Raw genomic sequence first — 19,316 nt, forward strand, 5'->3', positions numbered from 1 at the left:
TATCAAACCCATCATCAAACCATAAATTAGTGAATCCAGCCTATAATTGATAAAAGATGATATTGTCAAAGATTTTAATTGCTTTAATTGTTAATGGCAATTTTTATAGCATCTACAGTTAAACTTCGTTCGCTCGAACTCGGATCGCTCGAATACCTCCCTTCGCTCGAACTCATCGCCCAGTCCCAGCAAAATTCCTATATAATATATATTGTTCTACCTCGGATCGCTCGAACACCGATCGCTCGAACTCTCGAACCTGATATCTGGTCCCTTGGGCAGATATATAGTGAAAATCACACCTTTTCGGTCGAACACAAAAAGACAAGTCGACATGTCCTAAATAAATGACAGACGGCGACACATGTTTTTAACACCTCGTGATCGTGACAAAGGCAATTAAGGTTAATTGATACAAAATAAGAGGTGTTGTAACCGATTTGTTTGTTATGATAATATTGTTGATTTGCCGTTTATGGTTACGATAAAAAGAAAATAACTCGTTAAATAAGTGAAATATGCAAAAGTCAATACAGAATGACGTTTACCTGGACAGCTTTAATTACAACCGTAGTTCATGTAACAGTGTTATCTTTTAATAGATTGATACGTGTCCCTGTGTTTATTTTAGTAAATGACTACAAATAAATGCTGCTGTAAAACTTTTTCTTAAATATTTCATTAATTTATATTTTTAATTAAATACATCCTATTATAAACATATAAATATATTTTGAACATTGTTCAACAAGTTTGGTCTGATTGCTCAATCGAACTCAACCAATTACAATATGCATGGATATAGATTAACACAACGTACCGTTAATACTTAATTGAAAACACTGGGATAATAATTCTGAATATGACATGTTCAACGAACAAACAGATGCATTAACAAACAATTATATTTACGTATTTATCATTCGACCGATGTATGCTAGAAAACCTTAACGGCCATTCTCAGTTAGAATTTACACCCCTATCAAAATTTTATAAAAAATACAGATTCGCAAAAACGCAAAACTGTTAGTCTTTTTACAAACTTCTATGAAGTTCTACTGAAATTATTTTCAACATCATATAAGTAGTTTTTGTAAATCGGCGGTTTGAAAAGTGTATCCATTTTACCTTTTTAAAATGCCGGAAATGTTCGTGACAAAGTACCTTTTACTCTAAAAAGGGCTGCTTATAATTACATTGATGATATCTTATTGGAATTTACTTTTAAATATCACATGATACATAAATATTTCATTGTACAATTGATATCACGAATTACTTGACTAATTAAGCTTATATACTTTTTTAAAAACTCATATGCAAAAAGTGCAAATCAAGATATACTGCTTAACTGTGATTACGATTTGTCTCATTATTATAAGAGCTACGACCCAGTGTAATAAGTATAGTTCTTGGCATAAATAAAAACCGTAGTATCACTGCTAGCAATTGTATGCGATGTATATGCTTTATTGTTAGGTAAATGATCACCTTGCTAAAATTTAAGTACTATGTAAAGCTAACGAACCTTTCAACCATAAACTCAAACAAAAAAGAAGCCCACTTAATACCCCAAAGCATACATATAGACATCAGACAATGATATTTAGTATAAAACCCATTATCTTTCTTGACTTTATAGTATCCTGGTTCTCATTATTTTGTAGTAAAATAAAGCATCGAATAGTATTTATGTAAAATGATAGTATTTAAAGACATAGCAATACAGCATATCAGTCTAAAACAATTGAAACAACAACACCTTAATTAAAAGATAAACATGTATCAAGAAGTAGAACAGTTTACCAGATCAAATACATTGCTGGTGCTAAGATTTTAATCATATATTCACTAACTTTTTCAATTCAGATATGGAATATAAAATAACGAACCTTTCATTGTCAAATCAAAATTTTGATGCTAATATAGATACATTTATATTCAGATATAAAGTTCGGATATAGACATTCGAATACAATTATATTCATTACCTAATGATATCTATTTTCTCAAAAATGATATTAAATTGGAATGGCATCTGTAGTAAAGCAATTTATAAATGTTTTCTTCAATTTATAACAACTAATTCAATCCAATAAAAACGTGTCAATATGGTAATAATACTAGATTCTACTTTTAAAACAAATAAACATAAGCTTTTAACGAAGAGAACCATTCAGCTAGTATAAAAAAATATTAGCTATATAACGCAAGCATATCAAATTATAGGATCGGAGTCAATTTCTCTAATGATATGTTCGTTATTCACTGAAACTGTTTTTTTGCAACAAACAAAGAATTGACCAATTCAATGTTGTCACCTCCCAATTATTTAAAGGACCTCCGCGAATATCTTGTTTCTCTTGGCTTCATAACCTTTTAGGGTGTGTCCTTGGGTTCAGCCATATCTTTTCTTCGCCTACTGGACATTGCAATATGTCACGCAAATATTAGTTTTCAAAAGGTTAATCACAATTTCACAACATTGAAGAAGCAACGTATATTTTCATGCTTGTAATATTCTTGATATTTTTCCGAATCTTCTTGTTTTATTATTTTACTGAATTACCGCATGTTTTCAGGTTTAGACTTCAGCATAATTGTCTGCACTAAAAGTAATTCCAAAGCTACATTCGTCTAGCTTGAAAAAGACGGTTTTTTACTTGAAAGGTTCGTGGCCCAAGACAACGAACCTTTCATGGAGTTAAATGTTTATTTTATCATGTTTCCCTCATCATAATAATTTATCTTTATAGAATTGTTTTAAATTCACTTCATATTTTGAATTTATAATCACACAAATATAATGTTTATTTGCTTTTTTTATAAAACAAGCTTTTGGGGCGAGTACGAGGTTTATTTTTTACATACATCTTTTTCAGTTGTAACGTCTTGTAAAAATCAGACATTCTTTTGATGTTCTTTTTCTGTATAAACAAGATATACTCACAAGATTTTTCTTAAATAATATTATATACATTACAGGATAAGATATATTATTTTATTCATATAAATTATCATAGGAAAGGTTTGTGACTAATGGTCACGAACCTTTCCTTGTTTGTAATCCGACATGGTATTGATAAGCATCATAAAAATATAAATTCGCTTATTTCATTTGAAAACAATATCGTTTGTGATTCGGTAGGCAATAGAAAATTTTCTTGAAATTTAATAATCATGAAAAGTATCAAAATCACTTGCCAAAGGATTTTGATGGGAATTCTCGATCATGTTTATAACATGCGCTGCGAATAATAAGCAACCATTATAGAAAGAGTTGAAACGTTTCAACCCAAATGACATCATAGTACATATGTTTGTTATCCGCAGCCGTTTACAAACAAGCATAGTGTAGGCGGCATCGAGTAAAATATATCACCGCACGAACCTTTCATCACGAACCTTTTCTCAGCATATTTCAGATTCAATAATGTTGTTTAAACAGCAACAAAATGTTTCATTTTTGGCATAAAATACTAATTTTTTACGTAACTTAGAACATTTGATGTGCTGGGGTACATATTGCAGTCATAAACCCTTTAAATCAGGTAACGAACCTTTCAATTTTAACCCAAACCACATCACAACGTTAAATTCTACATAAATAATAAAAAAAATTGTGCACACTATGAACATGGTGATAATATGAAAGTATTATATTGTGATATTAATACAAAAAAGAACATCTAATGTTGTTTCAATGATAAAAACACTTCACTTGCAATATATGGTTAAAAGGATAACGAACATTTCATACTATCCGGCGACAAACACTAATCCCTTACCATTTTTTATGAGTTATTGTTACTGAGATCTAATTTACAAATTTATAGTCGTGAATTGTTCAAAAATAATACGGCATCAAAGAAAATTAAAACAATACAATTAAAGCATCTAAATACACGTTCACTTTTTATAAATTGGACGGCGACAATCACGAACCTGTCATTTTCGTAACTTTAGGTGAATATTATTAAACAATTTTTCATGATCAAATGGCGAGTTATTGTGTGCTATTTAAGGTAACATCTACCTTCTTAAACCAGCATAGATTTACAGGCAAATAACCTGCAATAATGAGGATAGACGGTGGCGACAAGTAAAAACTAAGGGTGTAAATTCTAACTGAGAACGGCCGTTAAGACATAATTATGATCAACGTAATAATAGTTCGACCTCGGTTGGCTCGAACTACCGATCTCTCGAACAAATTTACAAAGGCCCTCCGAGTTCGAGAGAACGAAGTTCGACTGTATTCTATTATTTTAACAAAAAGTAGTTTCATGTCACATTAATAATCTCTGTTCATACTATATCTCGTTATTTTACAATTTATTTATAACATCAAATAATTATCATAACAATATTGTACAAATAATAACTGTTCCATCACCAATATAGCTATAATAAATCTAGCAAACAATTAATTTCATTTACTTTTAATGACTTCCTCCAAGAAAGATGAAGGACTTACATAAAATGCGGCTCTTTCTGATCATATTTCATTTGCAATGACTTCATCACATCATTATGTTCAACAAAATTCATTAAAATTGAAATTCACAAAATGGATAAAATAATAAGTCAGAGTCTGCAGTTCTTTTCCAGCCAAAGGCCGTCTAAAATCAGTTTGACTTCCTGTCACATTTACAAGGAAGAAACTAAATATAAGAAGAATTTTCAATGGTCATTTTCAAAATTACAACTGAAATCTGGGATACGAAAATTAAATAGTATTATCTCTTGCCATTCTTAAATAAAATCTTAAGGATAGTTCTAAAATAAATGTAAAGGATAGTTCTTAACATTATAAAATAAATTGTAAAGGATAGTTTTAAAATAAAATATACAGTTTTACATCAGCTGAGTATCTTTTGTAAATTTACTTCTTGTTAATTTTATGTTCTTTTTATTTTCAAAGCAACCTGTGGTTAATGGCATAGTTGAAGGGAAAAATAATTGAAAGGGCAATAAATAAAAGAAAAGGAAAAGCTGAAATCAAACACCTACAACTGAAAATGCCACATAGCCATACATTTGATAAAATTTTCAATTTAACATGTAAGGTACATAGCAAAGGTGATCTATAGTGACAGCTATCTGTCTTAAAGTCCATTAATTTCATCAAGCAGCTGATCAGCTGGTGTTAAGTCATGGTTTTGGTGACAAATGTGTACAGGGAAGTACAGCCTTTTGAGGGGGAAAAAGCTTTCTTTTGGATAAGCGGAAACAGCCTGTATTTGTCTGTAAAATATAGATGATATTTCCATTGAGATAGCTTTATAAGGGCAAGTCTGTTCTAGTTTTTCAAGTCAATTTCAGGTACTATGATTATGGAAACCTTTATAATGATAAACATTTCATAGCTATAATTCAGTGTTTGAGATCAGTTTGAACTATCAAGGAACTTTTTTAATGTGTTTCAAGTTGGGGAATCTGACAAACATTTTAATAATAAGCTGCAGCAATGCATTGTCCTTATAAAACCTTAGCAGTCTTGAATGTAGGTACTGTTTCTGTAAAAAAATATCAATCAGTACAGAAGAGAAGCTGCAATTGGTCAGTTTAAACAAATGATATGCAGCTGAAGTTCTTAAAATGACTCCTCCAGCTTTCATTTTAGGAGCAGTCCATTATCAATTTTGGGGATATCAAGATGAGATGTGCAGGTTGGCCTGGCTCTATATGGGTGGCAAGGGATAAACACTTTCAGCCCCAGCAGTGATAAGGTGTAATAATACCAAATGTAGCTACATTTAGTCAGACTCTCTCAGTCCCAATCTTTAAGTGCAAACAGAAACATTGATTGCACTATAGCAAAATTGAGAATTTGTACTTTTCAAGCCAAATAAAATACCAATCACATAAATATCTGAGAATTATAAAATCAGAAACACTTCAACACCTGCAGTCTACAAGATACCTATAAATACAGAACAAAACAGCCTTTCAGAAAAGTGGAACTAGAATGGAGTAGCACACCATGGGGTAATAATTTAGATAATTGAAATAATAAATTACAGAATAGTTTACAGATTACAGAATTACAAAAGTATGCAATATGGTAATACTTTTCTATCTAAAGACAAAAAAAAACACAAAGGCAATATAAGTTGACTAAAGACAATAATGAAGACTTATAAAAAGACAATAATGAATATCAAAATCATCCACATGAAAAGTGTCAAACTGAACAAACTAAAATGCCACAACAACAAGGGCTTACTAAAACTAAATTTTTAGTGTCAGTTTATTGCAGTAGACAGTTTTTATATCACTTCAATCAAATTTATTGTACTTCATTTCTTGAATGTCTCTATTAAATTTCATACTTTAAAGTTATGTTCAAACTGATTAAAGTCCAAAGGAAAAGGAAAGAAAGATTTAAAAAAAGAAGAAAAAGATTGAACACGAGGTTTTAGAAGTTTTTTTATAAAAAAAAAAGAATCAAAACAATTAACAACAAGAGCTGTCGGTAGGACAGCACGCTCGACTATTCTAAGTGCTTGATAGTAAAAGAGCCTTGATAATGTTAATTTTTTTAAGTTCACAAAAGGGCTAATTTTTTTTTATAAATTCATGTTATAGGCCTAAGAGAGAGTCTAATTATACAGTAATGTCACAAGGGTGTTTTATTGAGTATAATAATACTAATTACCTATGAATAAATAAATTTGACAGAAAAGGTACAAAGGCTTGTTATTAAGATGTTTTATCAAGTAAATCACTGCTTTATTATTATGAATGCATAAAATTGTCCCAAAAAAGGCACAAACCCTTCAGTAGTTATTGAGATAACAGCTTACAAGCAAAACTTTACCATGAATTTCTAAGTTGAAAAAGGGGAGAAAAATCAGCCTAAATGCAAGATAGAATTATGGATCTTTGTCAGTGACCTACAATTATGACCCTAAATGCATATGTGAAGTTTTAAATAAATATCTTTAATAGTTATTGAGATATGTAAAACTTGCATGTAAACATTAACCAAAAGACTAAGTAGAAAAGGGGATATGAATCAGCCTTAATGCAAGATAGAGTTATGGAACTTGGTCAGTGACATACAATCATGACCCTCCAATTATGACCCTAAGTGCATGTGTAAAGTTTCAAGTAAATATCTTTGAAGACCTTTAATCTTTTACCAAAATTTCTAAGTTTCAAAGGGGCAAATAATTCTGCAAATATTTTAGGCAGAGTTATGCAATTTTGCAAACAGATGTACATTGTTACTATAAAAAAGTATTTTAAATTTCAAGCAATCATTGAGATATTTGACTTTACAAAAAAACTTTAACCAAAATTTCTAAGTTCCAAAGGGGCATAATTCTGTCAATATTGTAGGCAGAGTTATCCAACTTGTCAATCTGATGTACCTTGTCACTATAAATAAGTATTGTAAGTTTCAATTGAATATCTCAAGCAATAATTGAGATATTTGACTTTACAAAAAACTTTAACCAAAATTTCTAAGTTAAAAAGGGGCATAATTCTGTCAATATTGTAGGCAGAGTTATCCAACTTGTCAATCTGATGTACCTTGTTACTATAAATAAGTATTGTAAGTTTCAATTGAATATCTCAAGCAATCATTGAGATATTTGACTTTACAAAAAACTTTAACCAAAATTTCTAAGTTAAAAAGGGGCATAATTCTGTCAATATTGTAGGCAGAGTTATCCAACTTGTCAATCTGATGAACCTTGTTACTATAAATAAGTATTGTAAGTTTCAATTGAATATCTCAAGCAATCATTGAGATATTTGACTTTACAAAAAACTTTAACCAAAATTTCTAAGTTAAAAAGGGGCATAATTCTGTCAATATTGTAGGCAGAGTTATCCAACTTGTCAATCTGATGTACCTTGTTACTATAAACAAGTATTGTAAGTTTCAATTGAATATCTCAAGTAATAATTGAGATATTTGACTTTACAAAAAACTTTAACCAACGCAGACGCCGACGCGGACGCTGACGCCAACGCCGACGCCAGGGCGACTACAATAGCTCTCATATTCTTCGAATAGTCGAGCTAAAAATCTTACAAGGCTTTATAGAATCTGAACCATGAAATTTGCTATAAGACAGAAATTCTGTGACAATTTCTGACAACATATTGTTTGTTTGTTTGTTTCATTTTACGCCTTTTACCAACAGTATTTCAGTCATATAGGTGGGTAGTTTCCTAACCATCGTTCCTGGAGAGTTACACCAGTACTAGACTACCTTCCTCCGTGCTAAACTACCAAAGCATCTCCCGGGGATCGAACCCATGCCAGAGAGGTAACTGGATTAGAAGTCATCGACTCTAACCCCTCTACCACGGTAAAGTACAAGCATATTAGAATATAAAACATTAACTTAACACATGCCAATAAAATACCACCCAAGATTATACCCAATAGCTTAAATATTCTATATCAAACATCATCAGGCTTCAGGAAACCTTTTAATGATACAACATTCAAATATCAGCATATTTTCAATTTAAATTTAATTTATAATATCATCTTAATAACTGAACCTTTGACATGATATTGCACAAACACACCTGCAGAATGTATTTTTTTATTATTTTATCATTGTATGTCAGGAAATATTTTAGTTTCCAACAAATTAAAAAGAGTTGAAAACTTTTATCAAAATGCACAGGTTCAGTCCTAAAAGAAATTGGTTTAAATTTTTGGAATTAGAATGTTTGATCCACCCTGATATCAAAATTGATAATAACGCATTAACTGACAAATATTTAAAGTAAACAATTTTGTTCCATGATATTCAAATTAAAAAAGGTGTTGTTGTTTTTCACTTGGACAATAAGAAGTATAGGTTCATTTGTTGAAACATTTAAAGTAAGGATTTTAAAAACCCTAAAATTCTATGTTTTTCTTTATGAACTAAAAATCTGTAGGACATGTTAAGATGTTTACATTGAACAGTTTTTACCTATATGGTCAATGTGATCTTGACTTCCGACTCCTTGACCCAAAAATACATCGAGTTCATCTTCTGACCAAAAGCAATGCATTTGTGACGTTTGAAGATCAAGGTCCATGGGTTGTTGAGTTATTGATAGGAAGCTGTTTTGACATACAAGGTCAATGTGACCTTAACCTTTGACCCTTGATCCCAAAATCAATAGGGGTCATCTACTGGCCAAAACTAATACACCTACAAAGTTTGAGGGTCAACAGCCCAAGGGTTGTCAAGCTATTAATCAAAAACTGTTTTTACCTACAAGGTTTATGTGACCTTGACCACTTGACCAAAAAATCAATAGGGGTTATCAACAGGCCCAAACCAATGCACTTATGCAGTTTGGGGGGCAAGGACCCATGGGTTGTCAAGTTAATGATTGGAAACCGTTTTTACCTACAAGGTCAATATGACCTTGACCTTTGACCCCTGGACCTCAAAATCAATAGGGGTCATCTACAGTCCAAGACCAATGCACCTGTGAAGTTTGACGAGTTGCTGAATTATTAATTGGTAACAATTTTGACATTCAAGGTCAAATTGACCTTAATCTTTGACCTAAAGACCCCCCAAAAAATAGGGATCATCTCCTGGTCATGAATACCCCCAATCTAGGTTTGAAGTTCCTAGGCATAATCATATAAATTTAATGAGAATAAGTGTAATCAAAACAATTATTTAAAGAATTCTAGTGATTGTCAGTCAGTTGATCCTCATTTCATTTCTGTACATTCTTTTTTTTTCTTTTTTGGTGTAAAAGACAGACTATTAGTACACATTTTGCAGAAAATGTTTTGTTGACAATTATTCCAATGGGAAGAATGCCTTAATTCTACTTATTATACTCAAAATAAAACATTTTCAAACTGTTACATCATTTGCATTTGTTTTTTAATTATAATTATAAAAATATCATTGCACAACAATAAAAAATTGTTTGGTTGTTTTGAAATATCAAGGCAGCATAAATGATAGAAAATGTTAAAGCGCAATCAAGTAAAGCAACATATTTGTTTACAGATAAAAATTATATTACTATAGGAAATATTCATTTCAATCATTTACCCCTATATTGTAAATGGTATTTTTTATAACGAAGTATATAATGTTTTGTTAAAGTTTTATATTTATTTCATTCATTAACTTTTTGAATTGATAGGGTGGGGCAATAAGACCAAAACTGAGACAATTCTGCTTTTCAAAAAAAATTGTCTAAACTTATGACCGCTATGTTACGACTCTTTTAATTTCTGAATAGCAATACTGATGGGTATTTACACACTGTGAATAAAAGGGTCTGTCATAATATTCTCAAGAGAATGATTTCATGTATAGTTTACAGTACTTGACTGAAGATAACTAGAACTGCCACTGTCATGGCGTGAATACCCCTGCATACCACTTTGCTAGAATCAACAGCGGCTATTTAGAGCTCAAGGACAATCTCCCTGCCAAATCTGAGGTTACTAAGCCAGTGCATTGCTAAGTTATGTACATGTATTTTACATACTTCAAATGTGAAAATGTCAAAATCAATACACTGCGGTCACTGCATTCTTAAGCATTTGAGCAAACAAACTTATTAAAGTAAAAATCCTTGTGACCTTGACCTTTGACACAGTCATTACTTAAAATCAAAAGAGGCCATCTACTCGTCATAAACAACCTCAATACCAAATATGAAGACTGTTGATCAAAGCATTCTTAAGAAATTGAGGGGAAAAGCTTTTTCAGTCAAGGCCACTGTGACCTTTACCATTGACCCAGTGACCTCAAAATCTATAGGGGTCATCTACTAATCATGTCTAACCTCCATGCCAAATATGAAGACTGTGGGTCAAAGGAATCTTAAGTTATTGGGTGGACAAGCTTTTTTAGTCAATGCCACTGTGACCTTGACCTTTGACCCAGTGACCTGAAAATCAAAAGGGTTACCTACTAATCATGACTAACCTCCATGCCAAATATAAAGACTGTGGGTCAAAGGAACCTTAAGTAATTGGGTGGACAAGCTTTTTTAGTAAAGGTCACTGTGACCTTGACCTTTGACCCAGTGACCTCAAAATCATCTACTAGTCATGACTAACCCCTATGCCAAATATGAAGACTGTGGGTCAAAAGACTCTTAAGTTATTGGGCAGACAAGGAAAAACCCAGGGATGTTCGGACAGACGAACACTGATATAGCTGCTTCCAGTATACCCCCCTTACAACTTTGTTGTCCGGGGGTATAACAAGAGCTGTCACAGGAGACAGTGAAGCTCGACTAATAAAATACTGGACGCAGTAAGGAGGACAAAACTATGAAAGAAAAATCAATTATGTATAATTATGTATTAAGTTATAGTAAAAAAAATAACATTTGTTAACATAAATTCCAAGATCAAGGGAAATAATTCTAGAAATAGTCATGTTAGAGTTATGGACCTTGCCACACAACATTTGTGTAATGATAAGAAATATATATTTGAAGTTTGAAGTAGATACCTTAAAAAATAAAGAAGTTATTATATTTCTTAAGAAAATCCTAAGTTCAAAGAGAGATAAATCTGTAAATATTGCTTCAAGAGTTATGAACATTGTCACATAAAATGTAATTGATGATAAGGAATAAGTATTTGAAGTTTGAGGTAGTTACCTTTAAAAATAAAAAAGTTAATATAAAAAAATAACATTTTTCTAGTAAATAAATCTAAGTTTATGGGGAGATAATTCTTGCAATATTGGTGCTAGAGTTATGAACCTTCTCACATAAGATGTTGATGATGATAACGTAAATATATTTGAAGTCTGAAGTTGATCCCTTTAGAAATAAATAAGTTACAGTAAAAAATAATATTTTTTATGGAAAATTCTAAGTTCAAAGGGAGATAAATCTGAAAATATTGGTGCTAGAGTTATGAACCTTGTCACATAAGATGGGGATGATGATAATGTAAATATATTTGAAGTATGAGGTTGATCCCTTAAGAAATTAAGAAGAAACAGTAAGAAATAGTATTTTTTGAGGAAAATTCTAAGTTCAAGGGGAGATAATTCTGAAAATATTGGTGCTAGAGTTATTAACTTTGTCACATAAGATGGGGATGATGATAAGGTACATATATTTGAAGTATGAGGTTGGTCCCTTAAGAAATAAAGAAGTATCAGTAAAAAATAGTATTTTTTAAGGAAAATTCTAAGTTCAAGGGGAGATAAATCTGAAAATATTGATGCTAGAGTTATGAACCTTGTCACATAAGATGTGGTTGATGATAAGGAACATACATTTGAAGTTTGAAGTTGATACCTTAAGAAATGACAAAGTTATAGTGAAAAATATTTTACTGCACCAAAACTTTAATCTAAAATCTGGACGCGGACGCCGACGCCGGGGCGAGTAGGACAGCTCTCCATATACTTCGTATAGTCGAGCTAAAAATGTTTATTGAAACTGTCTTAATTTAGTCCTAAAGTAGGACTTGGGATACACTTAGGACTTTATATGAAACACAGACCTGGCTCTTTACTATTGACTGCATCAGAATTATAGAAACCTCTTAAACTAACATTGAACAATTTCAAATTTGATTTCATCTCAAGAACTGTGGGAAAATAAATGTTACATGCAAAGTAAAACTGTTCAACAATATGTCTTAATTTTAAAGCAATATATATTAATTTAATAGCAATATATCTAAATTTCATAGCAGTATATCTCAGTTGTATAACAATATATCTTCATTTGATTTCAATATACTTTAATTTTGATAGTAATACGTGTTACAATAAGAGTTTCTCCAGTTAACATTTATACAGGAAAAATAATATAATTGACAATCAATACAATTTCATAGCGTACTGTAACTTTGATTACTTAACCATGCATGTAGTTTCCCTGAAAATTCACAATTCTTCTGTTTTTGGCACTTTTCAATCTCCTGTTTGCCAGAAATCATTTTAGAGCTTATTATTTACAAGAATAAATAACAAAATTGCATGAAAGTGCCAGACTCAACATGTAACAGAGACTGGAAAAATGAAGCAACAATCTTAAATAGTTTTTTTTATACTTTTTTTTTTACCCTACCACATTTACATGCAGAAAAAAAGATAAACACTTGTCAAAACTCCATGTTTACAGGATAGGAAAACAATACACACACTATTTTCTCATTAACTTTGCCTTTTTTCAAAGGAAAATCTGGGAATGTTATTTGCAGTATTATTAAATAAACAATGAGAGAGAACAATTTTTGTTTTGTTTGTGCTTGCCAGTTTGTACAGACATAAATGTCTTCGTGATTTCATACTTTATTTTTTAAGTTCCCATTTTCTAAAAGCCTCCATTGTTAAAGCCAAACATTGTAATGATGAAGAATACAATGTCCTTGAGAGCTAAGCTACAAGAAATTATTGACTTTATTCCACTAACAAAAAAAATCTAACTCTAAAACCTATAGTGTTGTTTTAATCTAAGTTAGTAAATATGTATTCTAAATGTGTCTTTGACATTTCTGCCTAAACAGATGTAACGCATTTTTTGTATATCATGTTGGTTTTCAATTCTTATGAAGACTTATTAATGTCAAAAATAGCAGAATTGTGTTGTCTTGATTTTTTCACATTATCATCATTCTACAATCCAATCAATACATAGTTATTATCATTCAGTGCTCAACAGCATAAAAAAGGGGCAAAACTCTTTAAACAAGAGGGCCAAGATGGCCCTAAATCGCTCATCTCACCTATCTAACTTTTCAGAGCATTTACTCAGACAAGTGAAAGTGTTAACAAGATTTTTCTATTTTTAGCTCCTGTGACCTAGTTTTTCATCCGAGATGACCCATGCTCGAACTCATCTGAGCAATTACATAGACAAACATCCTGACCAAGTTTGATGATGATTGAGTCAAAAATGTGACCACTAGAGTGTTAACAAGGTTTTTCCATATTTGGGCAGTGTGACTTAGTTTTTGACCCCAGATAAACCATATAGAAATCATCAAAACAAACTTTCAGACCAATTTCCAGGATATTTGGATCAAAACAGTAGCCACTAGAGTATTAACAAGATTTTTCTATTTTTAGCTCCTGTGACCTAGTTTTTCATCCGAGATGACCCATGTTCAAACTCATCCGAGCAATTACCTAGACAAGCATCCTGACAAAGTTTGATGATGATTGAGGCAAAAATGTGACCGCTAGAGTGTTAACGAACAAATGTGGACGGATGACAGACAACAGAAATTCAACGATGCTAAAAGCTCACCCTGACCTAGCTCAGGAAAAAATGCTTGTCAGATAATCACAGGAAACAAGTGTGTGAAATTTCCGTAATTTTGTAGATACCAAAAAATAATTGTAGACAAAAACCAAGGTGTAACGACTACGCTGATGCTGAGGTGATCTGTATTCTTTGAATAGTCAAGAAAAAATGCTGTCAACCAACTAATTTACACTTAAGTTCCAAAAAGTCATGTCATTGGAAGAAAAAATCAAACATCATCAATATTCTCTGCCGTCAACAGTTAGTTAGCAAAAACAAACAAGAGTCATAAACTGTTTCTAGGCTGTGCAAAATGATTCTGTGCTGGAAATTCCTTTTAACCATTTATTGTGTGACTTCTAACAATTATGACCATAACTATTCAAAGAGTTACATGATTTTCATTAAATTTTTTATTGTCTTACTACTGTATAAATTTACTTATTTCATATTAAATTTACAAAAATTAAGCGAGAAGTAAAGTACATAAAAAAATTTCCGCTTTGTGTGGCTTTTTAATTCCTTCCAACATACAAACACAAATAATAACTCTCCACCACTGAGCAAAAGAACCCATGCACCTCACACAATAGTAAGAATTCATACCAATTGGTGGAGATGTCCTGTACACTTATAACATTATAATTCTTGTCTTATTTTAGGTATAACCATTCTAAAAGGCACTATAAGGAACTGAAAAATTGACAACATAGGTCAATTATATGTCTGAAAGGACACGTCCATGCAAAATTCTTAACAAAATTTCTGTGCGGTTTACGAATTTTGAACCCAAGACTCTAATTTTCAATGCAGTTGACAGTAATTCTAGCTTATTTAAATACTCTTCAAAGTTGAAAAATGTGCAGCCTATTCTGCTTTTTCAATATGAGCTTAAAGATGCACATTATTATCAAATACTCAAATTTAATACTATCAGCATTTCATTTGAAGTTCTCAAAGATATATCATTTATACAGTAATCATAAAGAAAGAGTTTGACTTTGCAATCAAGGTAGGTTAGTCTGGGAAAAGAAAATCTGTGTATAACAGAAGTTACTTCCCTGTTCTATGAACAACTTCAAAACTTATAGACACATATTCATAAATAGTTTCATCAGAATAATTACACATATCAGACTTGACAGCAAATAAACAAACACCAATTGGCAGCAAAATAAAACAGAATTTTAATTACAGCAACAATTACAGCAAAAATGTATAAGAACATGTTGAACTTACAGATATTTAATTCAAGAGAATATGGAGGATGGGGAAGAATTTCAAAGCTGCAGTCAGTTGCAGCAGCCGTCGCAACTTGGGATGTGTGAGCTGGCGCATTGTCGTGCAGGAGCTGAACGCCTTAAAGACGGCTCTGATTTCAACTTTCTCCATTTGGTCTAAATGACACACCCCTCTACTGATCAATGTGTGTTTTATGTTACTTAATCTGTGTAAATCCGCATGTAACCCGGTCAGTAATCTTGAATAAGATATTGGTATCAACTTATGGTGTGTAAATGTCAGTGTAGTGGCTAGAAGTATATCAGACCAGAACTTTTTGATCATACCTTGTAAGTGAGATAAATAGCAACATTTTATTTTTTTCCCTTTTCTATATAATTGTAAAAATATTTTTTTTAGCATGCCTCTTAACCACAAAACAGAATGTAATTTTAGTTTATCTGATAATTTTAACAACACAAATTTTCATCACAGAGCATTGTAACTCTTCTAATTTACAAAAGCTTCTGGATTAAAATATCTATTAAATTGGATAACATTATAGGTCAAACCATTCTGGGTATATGAAAGGCCACTGATGCCATAATTGTTCAGTTTTAATGTCTGTAAGATTCACAACTTTAACTCTATGTTTTATCTACATTTAGGACAAAAACAGTACTGTAATACAACAACTGTTTATTTAGTCTTGAAGATACAGGAACCAATGACTCCCATCCTTTCAGTAGGCTGCAGTAACTGATATACATGATGTGAGGAGATGGAAAACAACAATGACTATAAATAAGATACTAAAACCATTCTTAATAAAAAAATCTCAAGTTGATATATTCAAGAAGTATATGACTGCATGTGTGACAATGCATTAATTTATACCAGAACCGGATGGCTGCTTACAGTAACCTGAACTGTACCAACTAGAGGTAAGGTGGGTGACTATATATGACACTTACCTTGCGTGCAGTTTGGACCAAAATGTCTGTTACCAGCACAGGTGTTACAGTCATCCCCACCATAATTACCATCACAGGTGCAAGTCCCATCTCCAAAATAACCCTCGCTGCACTGCAATGACACAGTATATAAATTATTTTCTGCACTGCAATGACACAGTATATAAATTTTTTGCTGCACTGCAACAACAATGACACAGTAAATAAATTATTTGCTGCATTACAATGACACAGCATATAAATTATTTTCTGCACTGCAACAATGACACAGTATTTAAATCATTTGCTGCAACAATGACACAGTATATAAATTATTTGCTGCACTGCAATGACACAGTATATAAATCATTTGCTGCACTGCAATGACACAGTATATAAATTATTTGCTGCACTGCAATGACACAGTATATAAATCATTTGCTGCACTGCAATGACACAGTATATAAATTATTTGCTGAACTGCAATGACACAGTATATAAATTATTTGCTGCACTGCAATGACACAGTATATAAATTATTTGCTGAACTACAATGACACAGTATATAAATTATTTGCTGAACTGCAATGACACAGTATATAAATTATTTGCTGCACTGCAATGACACAGTATATAAATTATTTCCTGCTCTGCAATGACACCAGTATATAAATTATTTGCTGCACTGCAATGACACAGTATATAAATTATTTGCTGCACTGCAATGACACAGTATATAAATTATTTGCTGCACTGCAATGACACAGTATATAAATTTTTTGCTGCACTGCAACAACAATGACACAGTAAATAAATTATTTGCTGCATTACAATGACACAGCATATAAATTATTTTCTGCACTGCAACAACAATGACACAGTATTTAAATTATTTGCTGCACTACAATGACACAGTATATAAATTATTTGCTGCACTGCAATGACACAGTATATAAATTATTTGCTGAACTGCAATGACACAGTATATAAATTATTTGCTGCACTGCAATGACCAGTATATAAATCATTTGCTGCACTGCAATGACACAGTATATAAATTATTTCCTGCTCTGCAATGACACAGTATATAAATTATTTGCTGCACTGCAATGACACAGTATATAAATTATTTGCTGCACTGCAATGATACAGTATATAAATTATTTGCTGCACTGCAATGACACAGTATATAAATTATTTGCTGCACTGCAATGACACAGTATATAAATTATTTGCTGCACTGCAATGACACAGTATATAAATTATTTGCTGCACTGCAATGATACAGTATATAAATTATTTGCTGCACTGCAATGACACAGTATATAAATTATTTGCTGCACTGCAATGACACAGTATATAAATTATTTCCTGCTCTGCAATGACCAGTATATAAATTATTTGCTGCACTGCAATGACACAGTATATAAATTATTTGCTGCACTGCAATGACCAGTATATAAATTATTTGCTGCACTGCAATGACACAGTATATAAATTATTTGCTACACTGCAATGGACCAGTATATAAATTATTTCCTGCTCTGCAATGACACAGTATATAAATTATTTGCTGCACTGCAATGACACAGTATATAAATTATTTGCTGAACTTTAATGACACAGTATATAAATTATTTGCTGCACTGCAATGACACAGTATATAAATTATTTGCTGCTCTGCAATGACACAGTATATAAATCATTTGCTGAACTGCAATGACACAGTATATAAATCATTTGCTGCACTGCAATGACACAGTATATAAATTATTTCCTGCTCTGCAATGACCAGTATATAAATTATTTGCTGCACTGCAATGACACAGTATATAAATTATTTGCTGCACTGCAATGACCAGTATATAAATCATTTGCTGCACTGCAATGACACAGTATATAAATTATTTGCTGCTCTGCAATGACACAGTATATAAATCATTTGCTGAACTGCAATGACACAGTATATGAATTATTATTTTGCAGCACGGCAATAACACAGAATATAAATTATTTGCTGCATTGCAATGACGCAATATATAAATTATTTGCTGTACTGCAATAACACAATATATAAATTAATTTATCATCAATTCTGAGAATATCATCAACACCTTGCCCGCAACTAGCAATTGTTACGTATTTAGCCAAGATCATGTATTTTGTACAGTACTGAGAAGTGTGTAAATTATGAACCCGTAAGATATACCCTACTTGCTTGTTTAAATTAACCTCATATGGACAGATGGACTGACTGATGGTTAAATGAGCGGGGACATAAAATTTCTTATCATGGTCAGGATTGAATTATCCAGATTTTATTTTTGTTGGTGTAGTAAAACACACATTGATCATTGGCTAATATACTTTAAAGCATAATCAAAATGCTTAAAGCTACTGCTATGAAATAAAGCCAATCTATTTTTTTGATAACATTTAGATTTTAAAATAAATATAACTATGATAAACAGAATCAAAATAATGATCAAAACTAGAACTATCGCTGAATGCGATTCATACCCCCACCAATGTCCTTGACAGAACATTTTCTAAGCCTAAAAGAGGCATAACTTGTGTCATAATTCAATGGAATTGTATAATTTTCGTCATCTGAGCTTGCTTGTAACCATTCATATAAATTTTAAGTTTCAAGTAAATATCTGTTCTGGTTTAAGAACTATTATAATAAATAAATTTAAAGACACAAAAATGGACTTAACTTTGTCAAAATACAATACAAAGTTATCCTCCCACTTTTTTTAGTTATGAAACTTGACCTGCATATCTTACTTGCGACACTTCGTATAAGTTTCAAATGATTATCTGTTCTAGTTTTAGAAATATTCAAGTACATGTTAAAATTTCAGAACATTTTCTAAGTCAATTTTTGACCTTCAAGTGTGGCCTTGACCT

At 31.6% G+C, this 19,316-nt stretch overlaps 2 protein-coding genes across 2 annotated transcripts in view; both read right to left on the reverse strand.

Annotated features, from left to right (window-relative positions):
* The window catches only part of LOC132744451 (stabilin-2-like), a 299,749-nt gene that overhangs the window by 240,519 nt on the left and 39,914 nt on the right, over positions 1–19,316 (reverse strand). Inside the window, exon 19 of the mRNA XM_060733166.1 lies at positions 16,425–16,536. Within this exon, the coding sequence (XP_060589149.1) occupies positions 16,425–16,536 (112 nt within the window). The remainder of the gene's footprint in view (positions 1–16,424; positions 16,537–19,316) is intronic.
* LOC132744444 (uncharacterized) overlaps positions 1–19,316 on the reverse strand; it is a 91,418-nt gene that overhangs the window by 22,204 nt on the left and 49,898 nt on the right. The gene's annotated exons all lie outside the window — the stretch shown is intronic.

Source organism: Ruditapes philippinarum, unplaced genomic scaffold (assembly GCF_026571515.1).
Source record: "Ruditapes philippinarum isolate M1 unplaced genomic scaffold, ASM2657151v2 ctg1134_1_1_1_1, whole genome shotgun sequence".
NCBI classification, from domain to species: domain Eukaryota; kingdom Metazoa; phylum Mollusca; class Bivalvia; order Venerida; family Veneridae; genus Ruditapes; species Ruditapes philippinarum.